Source organism: Myotis davidii, unplaced genomic scaffold (genome assembly GCF_000327345.1).
Source record: "Myotis davidii unplaced genomic scaffold, ASM32734v1 scaffold46, whole genome shotgun sequence".
Lineage (NCBI taxonomy): Eukaryota > Metazoa > Chordata > Mammalia > Chiroptera > Vespertilionidae > Myotis > Myotis davidii.
The window spans coordinates 4,703,014-4,713,487 of NW_006383006.1; the positions used below are offsets into that span (position 1 = coordinate 4,703,014).

Consider the following 10,474-nt stretch of genomic DNA (forward strand, 5'->3'; position numbering starts at 1 on the left):
AGAAAATGCATAATTATGTCTGTGTCTTGATTATATTTTTATTGGTTTGGACTGAAAGACAGAAAGTACATGCAAATGAAGCAACATGTTAACAACAATATAATAATAGATGTGTCTGGGTAAAAGATATACAGGTGTGCTTTGCACTATTTTCAATTTTTGCAACTTTTCTGTATATTTGAAATAATTTCCAAATAAAGTTTTCAAAGAGTTTAGTTTTATATCAAAGATAAACAGGGATTAGCCCTGGCAGGGTGGCTCAGTTGGTTGGAGTATTGTCCTGTATACTAAAAAGGTTAAAGGTTTGATTCCAAGTCAGAGCACGTACATAGGTTTCTGGTTTGATCCTTGGTTGTGGCATGTATGGGAGGCAACTGGTCAATGTTTCTCTCATATCGATGTTTCTCTCTCTTCCCTTTCATCTCTCTCTAAAAATCAATAAAAAAACATCCTCAGGTGAGGATTTAAAAAAATAATTTAAAAAATAGATAAACAGGGATTAAAAACAGAATTTTAAAGATGGGCTTATATACCTGTTTAAAGTTTAAAAAGGGAGGAGGGTAGAAGAAAAGGCATATTTTAGATATGACCATGTTAGGGATGTTTAATATAATCAGGAGGATTGTGGTCTGAGATGACCCAACCAACATCATTATTCCAGGTCAACCTCAGAAAGGAAGCCAAATAACTGCAGGAACTCACCCCTCTGGAAAGAAGGCATTGATGATCCGGTCTCCCAAGGGGTTGATGGCAAGTTCTGGAATCCGCTGGAAATCTTCCCGGCTGCCAAGAGAATCACCTTGAGTTAGAGACCATTAGCCCTTAGCATGTACTCCTAGCAAGGATATTACCTTCTGGAATTTACTTCTGTGGCAAATTATACTAAATAACTGCAAAGAATAGCACTTTAATAGCTGCCAAGTGTTTCTTGCACCAAGTTAGGAGTGGAAGAAGCCAGATTTAACTTTGCCACATTCCAGTGAATTCAGCACACAGGTTACGTCAATAAACCACCAACGAGCAAATACTCAGTTGTCCCTGTAAATGATTCCTTGAACATTACCATTTTGTACTTAGTTATTAAGTTTGGAGAATGAACAGGAAGATCTACAGCACTATGACATACAAATAACTCTTAGGCAATGCTTAAGTCCAAAGAAAGAATAAAATGTAACAAACTAACTGATTTCCAGAGTTCCTTGCTCTGAGTCTGTTTTTTTCTCCATTATCTTCTACAGACTAGAGTTAGAGGACTATTTAACCTTCAAACATGGCAAGAGTAGTTATCTACTCACAACTTGGAAGTTATGTTGGTGTATTATTAGTTACCTCTCACTGTATACACATTATGTGCCACTCTGTTTATATACATTATCTCATTTCTTAATGCTAACATTTTACCTATATCCTTCTAGAACTGAGGAAGTTGAGTCAGTGAGATAAAGTAACTTGCCTCGTGCTACAAAGCCACTAAGTAGCAGAACCGTGATTTAAATATAAGTCTGTAAGTTAAAGCACGTCTTTTTCTAAAAGCACATTTATTTCCAATGTTAAACTTTAAAAAAATATATCTTTATTGATTTCAGAGAGGAAGGGAGAGGGAAAGAGAGTTAGAAACATCGATCAGCTGCCTCCTGCACACACCCTTCTGGGGATGTGCCCGCAACCAAGGTACATGCCCTTGACCGGAATACAACAGGCATGTGCCCTTGACTGGAATCAAACCTGCGACCCTTCAGTCCGCAGACTGATGCTCTATCCACTAAGCCAAACCAGCTAAGGCTCCAAGATTAAACTTTTTCAAAGAAAGGTGTTCTCCCAAAAAATGTTCAATAAGTATTTCAAAAAGAAAACTTGATTGATTTTCTGTGCCAATATAAAGCTATCTACAACATAACTGCACTATACTTTTGAAAAATACCAACGTCATAAAGGACAGAGAAAGGCATGATTGTTTCAGATGCAAGGAGACTAATGAGCCATGTAACTAAACTCAATGCATGATCCTAGAGTAGAAGAAAAATTGCTATGAAGGACATTATGGAACCAATAGGTAAAAATGAAATATGACCATATAGAATATAAAATATTATAAAATGACACTGTATCAAAATGCTAAATTTCTTGATTTTGGTAAGGGAAGATCCTTGTTATAGGAAATACACACTGAATTATGTGGCAAAATGTTAACTGGTAAATCTGGGTCATAAGTATATGAAGAAATATAAACTCAACAAATCTGATTCCTGCCTTTAAGATGTTTACTAACAGAAGAGATAAAAGTTACTCTTTCACCCTCTTTGTACTAAATGCTAGTGTTTCTGTTTACCTGGGAGCCTTTAATACTGTTCCTCTTGTGGTTTAACATTTACAGTGCTTAATTCAACAAACTCATCTCCAGCACATCTGATGGTGACAAAGGTAGAAATAGGAGACTGAGCACAAAGCTCTGGAACAATAATCTGGATTCTAATCTTCCTTGACCTCTTAGGATAATACTTTTTATAGCAATGAATGAACCAGAAGTCATTCAAAATATAACCTGGTGCTCAAGATAGACCTACAGGGTATTGTGCTGAATAAAATAAGTCCGACAGAGAAAGACACATGCCATATGACTTTACTTATACGTGGAATCTAAAAAACAAAATAAACAAGCAGAACAGAAGTAGATCCATAGATACAGAAATCATTTTGACATATAAATTAAGAAGTACAAATTGATAGTTACAGAATAGTCATGGGTTATAAACTATATCATAGGGAATAGAGTCAATAATATTGTGATAACTGTATATGGCATCAGATGAATATTAGATTTATTGGGATAATCACTGTAAGTTATATAAATGTCTAATCACTGGGTTGTACATCTGAAACTAATATAATATTGTATATCAACTATAACTGAAAATTAAAAAATTATCTTAAAAAACATACACTGATACCATCTCAATTCAAGTTGAAAAAACATGTTTTGAAAAAGCTAAATAAAATTTTAAACTGTAATAAAAGTTAAAATTAAAAAAAATGGGCAAAGGACTTGAATAGGTATTTCTCCAAATAAAATATACAAACAGAGCACGGCTATGGAAAGAAATTGAAAGATCTACCTGAGCAAAACCTCAACCAAGTGTGGGAGGTTGGCCACCCAGAAACATAATCCTTTTATTTGGGGAAGAGGGTTGCAAATCTGTCCCCTTGCTCCCTGACCACATATCCTAGAGTGAGGCCTATCAACTTAATGGTCCTTCTCAGAGTACAGAAGGGAAAGACCTGTAGAAAAACAAACCACAAACCACAAACAAACCCATAACAGTTTTCTACAGTAACCCAGCGAGGCCTTTTCATAAATCTGAATGGACAACCAAAGCTCACCAGACATCTTAGGAAAATTAATAGCACAAAAGAGTAGAATTAAGATGAATAAGATAATAATTCAGGGAATGAAAGAATTATTAGAATGAAAGATTCTAATAAGTAACCCAATAGACATTTGATAAGTTTTGCAATGGTAAAACAGAAATAGGCTACTGTGAGAGAGCAGAGGGCAGAGAACAAAAAAGATTCTTAGAAATTAAAAATATGATTGTGGACTATAAAAGTTCATAAAAGGACTGAAAAATAAATTCAAGGATATGTTTCAGGAAGCAAAGGAAAAAAAACAACCAAAAAACTGAGTCATGGTAGTCCAATAAAGAGAAATGCCATAAAGATTAATTTAATAATTAAAAAAAGGAGAGAAATGGAAATCCTCAAAGACACAATAGAAGAAAACTTCCCAGAAAAGACAAAAACTTCTCAGAAAAGGGCATATTTTTAGATTGTGAAGGTTCTTCTAATACTGAGCAATGAATAACAGAAAATAACCCATAAAAAGGTGTATCATTGTGAAATTTCAGAACATCAACAGGAGATATATGAAGCTTTGAGAGGAGAAAAAAAAGATTATGTACCAAAAGAATGAGAATTAGATAGGCATCATGGTTCTCATCTGTGATACCACTGTGTACAGAATAAGTGCTTGTCCAGAATGTTGAAATCTGTCCTCTGGATAAAGTCAAACAAGAAAATGAACCTCAAAAAGTCCTAGTGTGTAAGCAGATAAATGGCTATCATTTAGGACACTATCTCTTAAAATTTACAGGCTATCATTAAGCAATATGTAACAACACAGCCAATTAGCAATTCCCAGTAATAACTTCATTGCAGAGTTTAGCTGGTCTATATTGAAGCCCCTATTGTCAACTTAACCTGTAGGCTTTAATATCCAGGAACATTTTTCATCAAGGTATTATTTTAGAAAAAGTATTATCTGACAAAGACCCAATAATAAATTGTTCAAAGTAGAGGGTATCTTAAAAGTAAACTTTTATTGAAGTGTAACATATATATTGAAAAGAGCACAAATCATAAGCATTCAACATGATGAATTTTCATGATGAAGATTATAACCAGCACCCAAGTCAAGAAACATTGATATTACCAGTACTCAGATGCTCCCTTTGTCTATACCTGTTCCCCTCCCCAAAGGGTAATCATTATTTTGACTTCTAAGACCATGGACTAGATCAGCACAAAGGGTATTTAAACAAATAAACCATCTTCTTAAAAACAAACAATTTTTATTGATTTTAGAGAGGAAGGGAGAGATAGAAACATCAATGATGAGAGAATCACTGATCAGCTGCCTCCTGTACATCCCCTACCAGGGACTAAGTCCACAACTCAGGCATGTGCCCTTGACCGGAATTGAACCCAGGACCCTTCAGTCCACAGGCTGACGTGCTATCCACTGAGCCAAACCGGCTATGACAAGAAAATATCTTTATATTTAGATATTGTCTGCGCTCTCATCTTGATCTGCCCTACAAAAGACCAATTCAGGATCCCTTACCAGACTCCACTCCCTTTTCAGAAAGACCAATTTCAATAGCAGTGGTATATTCCACCCAATATAATGGCAACTGAAGAAAGTAACATTTGTGAGGTTACAGTGATATTTATATCCCGTGATATACCAATATGAGGTGCTTGGGCCAACACTCTAACCATTAAGCAACACTGTCCAGGGCGACTCAGAACTAATTTGAATCTTTATCTTAGTGGTTAAATCTAAATTTATGAGGAAGATGTAATCCCAAGTGAATTATTCAAGTATTGGAGCTAAATGGAAAAAAGGTAGAGATTTCCTGTCCGGTTTATTTTTCAAGTGCAAATTTACATAGTCTCTTCAACAAATGGTGCTGGGCCAGGTGGACATCCACCCACAAAGAAATAATGTTTCACTCTTACCTCACACCATATATACATTATATATATATAACTTATATATATATATGGGTGTGTGTGTGTGTGTGTGTATAAAATAAGTCAAAATGAATCAGAGTTAAATATAAGAGCTGAAACTACAAAACTCTTAGAAGACAACGGAGGGATAAATCTTCATGACCTTGGATATCGCAATGGTTTCTTAGATATGACATCAAAAGCACATGCACCAAAAGAAAAATTTGATAAACTGGACTCATCAATATTTAAAACTTTTGTGCTTCAGAGAGTGAAAAGGTAATCCACATAGAGAAAGTATTTGCAAATCACATATCTGAAAAGGTTCTAATATCTATAAAAAGAATTCCTGCAACTCAACAACAGAAAGATAAACAATTCAATTAAACAATAGGCAAAGGACATGATTGGAATTTCTCCAAAGAAGATATACAAATGATTAACTAGCACATTAAAAGATGCTCAACATCATTAGCCACCAGGGAAATACAAATCAAAACCACAATGATATACCACTCACACAAGCAAATGACATAATAAGCATTGGTGAGGTTTGAACCTACATACATTGCTGGTGGAAATGTAAAATGGTACAGCTGCTTGGGAAACAGCTGGGTGGTTCCTCAGTAAATTAGGCATAAAATTACCATAGACACGAATTCTACTCCTACGGATATGCCCAAAAGAATTAAAACATATGCCCACACAAAAATGTTCATATTACTACTACTCATAATAGCTAGCCTAAAGGTGTACACAACCCAAATGTCCACCAAATGATGAACGATTAAACAAAATGTGATATATACATACAATAGAATATTATTCAGTCATAAAAAGGAATGAAGTACTGACATGTTATAATATGAAAGAACTTTGAAAACATCAATGCTAATTGAAAGAAGCCAGTTACAAAAGGCCACATACTGTATGATTCCATATCCTATGTAATAAAAGCCTAATATGCTAAGTGTCCAACCATTCATTCTACCAGTCACTATGATGTGCACTGACCACCAGGGAGCAAGACGCTCAGACTGGTGGGTTAGCTTGCTGCTGGGGTCCAGCCGATCGAGACTGAGCAAGATGGGCCAGATATGCTTTGGAGCCCTCCCACGGTCCCTCCCTGGCCCCGATCATGCACCAGTGGGGTCCCTCAGCCTGGCCTGTGCCCTCTTGCAATCTGGGACCCCTCAGGGACCCTGAATCCATGCACCAGGCCTCTAGTATTATATAAAATGTCCAGAGAGAGGAAGAAAGTAGATTAGTGGTTACCAGAGGAATGGGAAGTAGACTGCTTAACAGGTAAGGGGTTTCCATCTGTGATGAAAATGTTCTAGAACTAGATAGTGGTTATGGTTACACAACATTGTGAACATACTTAATGCCACAGGATTGTACACTTTAGAACGGTAAATTTTATATGTATTTTGCCTCAATTAAGAAAAAGCACTTAGTGTGGTCTTCGCACATGGTAGGTATTCCATAGTCATTGATTTAATAATGACTGTGCAGCATGGCTTTGATCAATCCCAGCTTCTAGTAAAGGCAGATTTTGCCTTGAACAAACATAGCCCTAGGAATGTAGTTGCTAAGCCTTTGGACATATCCTCAGGCAGAAGAGCTATGAGGATATATACAAAGGCTTAGCAACTATATTCCTTCCCCTTTTATGCTATATCCCACATCCATACGAGAAGCCTCCCAAAGAAGTACTAAACTGCTTTCTGCCAGCCACCAGAAAGGCAAGCAGCTTCATTCTATACAATCAAAACAGGAACAACAGTAACAAAAGGTTGTACTGTACTGAGAGTTAGGTTGGGAGGTAGTGGTAAGGAGGTATTTTTTTCATTTGACTTTGATAAGACAATTACAAATATGAAATGATACAGCATTACATTACTCTGAGATCATATACTTACTCTAGACCAGTGGCACTTTTGATATTTAGAGCAGAATAATTATTTGTTGTGGGAGGATGTCCTGTGCACTGTAGGATGTTTAACAGCATTCCTGGCCTCTACCCACTAGACAAGAGCAGCACTTCTCAGTCATGACAACTAAAAATGTCTCCAGACATTTTGCCACCCAGGGGCAAAATAGCTCTTAGTTGAGAATCACTGCTCCAGATTAAAATATTGAACATCTTATGTAATATTAATAAACATAAAATGATGTACCCTAGGATTATGGGTTGTATTGGGAAATACAAAACAACCTGACCATCTTGGATTGCTACGGGTCAACCTCATAAAGCTACTATTTTTGGGAAAGGACTGTGGGAAAATTCAAGCAGAGAGCTGAAATTCTCAAATGTACATACATTCTTAGGATCAGAACAATGGCCTCCCAAACTAAGGGGAGTTGGAGTAAACAGCAAGCACCTAGTGATAAATGTAATGCTGGTGTTCTGCTTATTTAACCCACTTTTGGATCAATGATGCTCAAAGACAACTGAAGAAATGGTCCCTGCTCTGTATGCTAGATGCCTATCATGTTTGCCCTTGTGATAAAAGCATTTATTCAGACATTGCCAGAAAATAAAGAAAGGAACTGCCTACCTGAGAGTCCCATTCTCGCCTTTGTCCAGGCTGGTGAACCGGCTGTAGAGGCGGGTGATCTGACTGTGGGAAACTAAGGAACACAAAATTAGTCCCAGTTGGAGAAGTTGCCCTCCACTCAAACAGCATCCCTATGGCCCTTTGGAAGCCAGCTGACCCTTTGATTTGAGCTCACCATTGAATGCTTCAAAGTGAGCAAAATGGGGAGATGTCTCAACTCTAACTCATCTCTAGTGTCAAAGGAGGAAATTTAACAGCTAAAACAAAAAAATGAAAGGAATTAGTATGCAAACTAAATCAAGAGCAATCAAAATAGACTCAGGAATGAAGTCTATGCTTAATTAAAACTATGTGTTAAATGTCAGGTAGTTAAGACTTAACACAAAACCAATTTTAGTTGAAAAGGAAATTGTGAAATTTTCCTTTCAGTCCCCTAACTTAGAGGCTATGAAAATGAATACTTTGATTAAAAACACATACTTAGTCATCAGTTTGAGGTTTCAGGCTGACACTGTTAGGTAGGGAACTTGTAGTGAATTTAAGACTGGGCACTCAAACTGATTTTAGTTTTTGTTAATCCTCACCTGAGGATATTTTTCCCATTGATTTTTAGAGAGAGTGGGAGGGAGGGAGAGAGAAACATCGATGTGAGAGAGATTCATTGTCTGGTTGGTTGCCTCCCTCACTCAGATGAAGGCAGAGATCTAACTTGCCCTAGACCAGGAATGAAACCCAAGACCCTTCAGTGCAAAGGCTGATGCTCTAACTGCTATAGGCAGTTAGCCATGAGCAGAGCAAGGACAAGGGGCCAGGTACAGAAGGTCACCAGGATGGAAAGCCCCAGGTGCCTCGCAATGGACAATCAAATGTAGGATAGGACCTTGTCCCCAGGGTGACTTTTTCTCCCCTAGCATATTGCTGGTCATGAGGTTTGGACCCCCTGACCTTTCCTCCCCAGAGATAACATCTAGGCTTCAGTTGTATTTCAGCTCCAGGCCCAGATAAGCAACAAAACTAGCCACAGCTGACCAAAGGACCAACATCAGTGAATAATTACCCCTGCCCTGGTGCCGGCCAATCAATCAGTGGAGACCACAAACCTGAAAGGACACACCTGGAAAACTGCTGAATACTTTGAGATTTCCTGGGACCTCCCCTAAAATCTCCGCCCTTAAAACCCTTAGGATGGAGGACCCAGTCCAGAGCACTCTTCCTCCAGGGAGCATAACCCTGCTTTTCCCTTCCCCTCCCAGGCACTTTACCATTAGCTTCCTCACGCTCAAGTTCCAAGGACCCTTCCTTTACCTCTATAACTTGTTTTCTAAGCCCATTTCTTTAGGAATGACTTCTTCTACCTCTGTAACTTACCAAATAAATGTTCTCTTACAGTTTGGGTCTTGGCTCTGAATTCTTTCCTAACCAGAGCCCCAGTACCAAGATTGCTGAACCCAGGTCCAGTCTGACCCCCACCAATCAGACACATGGTGCCATTCCTACCACCTAAAACATGACCAATAAGCAACATTGGCCAGGGCAAACAGATTTCATCTTTAAAATGTGGTTCACCCCTGCACCAAGCATTAGTGGCTTTACCATTTCCCTCAGTAAAAGAACACCGGAGCCTTGTTCAGCCTCTTTTCTGTGATTGCATGACCTCTACTGAGTTCCCAGTACAGGTCTTAGGGGCAGAAATAGAATACTGGGGACTAGTTATAGTTATAAGAAATATTGATCATGCTCTGTTAACCTTGACCTGGCCTAGTTGCTCAAACAAAAAGTCCCTCCCCAGCCCGAACCGCCTACTTTTCTCCATGCCTGTAATAATACCCATTTTGCATACCCATTCTTTTTTTAAAAAATATATTTTTCTTAATTTCAGAGAAGGGAGAGGGAGAGAAACATCAATGATGAGAATTATCTATCAGCTGCCTCCTGCATGCCCCACACTGGGGATTGAGCCCACAACCCAAGCATGTGCCCTCACCAGGAATCGAACTATGACCCCCTGGTTCATAGGTAGATTCTCAACCACTGAGCCATGCTGACCAGGGTGCATACCCATTCTTATTCCTTTTGACTACTTCCCCATGTAATCTTTGCCTTACCCAATATAAGCAGCTGGCTTGGGGGTGGGGGTTGTCAGAGCAGATTTTCGTGGATGACCTACCTGCTGCTCTCCTATATTGCTGACATTATTGGAATAAATGCTCATATATGATACTAGAGTCCCAGTGCACGAATTCATGCATGGGTGGGGTCCCTCGGCCTGGCCGGCGATCGGGGCTGATTTGGGCCAGCCAGTCAGGAGTAGGGACTGCAGGAGGTTGGCTGGCCAGGGGAAGGGACCGAGGGAGGTTGGCCGGCCAGAGGGGAGGGACCACAGGAGGCTGGCTGTGGGAGCACACTGACTACCAGAGGGCAGCTCCTGCGTTGAGCGTCTGCCCCCTGGGGGTCAGTGTGTGTCATAGTGACCAGTCATTCCCAGTCATTCTGCTGTTAGGGTCAGTTTGCATATTACCCTTCTACTATATAGGATAGAGGCCTGTTGCACGGGAGGGGGCCGGCTGGTTTGCCCTGAAGGGTGTCCCGGATCAGGGTGGGGGTCCCCACTGGGGTGCCTGGAC

The 10,474-nt window shown here is 39.0% G+C and overlaps 1 protein-coding gene across 1 annotated transcript in view; it reads right to left on the reverse strand.

Moving 5' to 3' along the window:
- CHP1 (calcineurin like EF-hand protein 1) overlaps positions 1-10,474 on the reverse strand; it is a 69,024-nt gene that overhangs the window by 45,796 nt on the left and 12,754 nt on the right. The window contains exons 2-3 of the mRNA XM_006778075.2: positions 7,851-7,923; positions 703-783 (exon numbers count right to left, since the gene is read on the reverse strand). Coding sequence (XP_006778138.1) covers positions 703-783; positions 7,851-7,923 — 154 coding nt within the window. The remainder of the gene's footprint in view (positions 1-702; positions 784-7,850; positions 7,924-10,474) is intronic.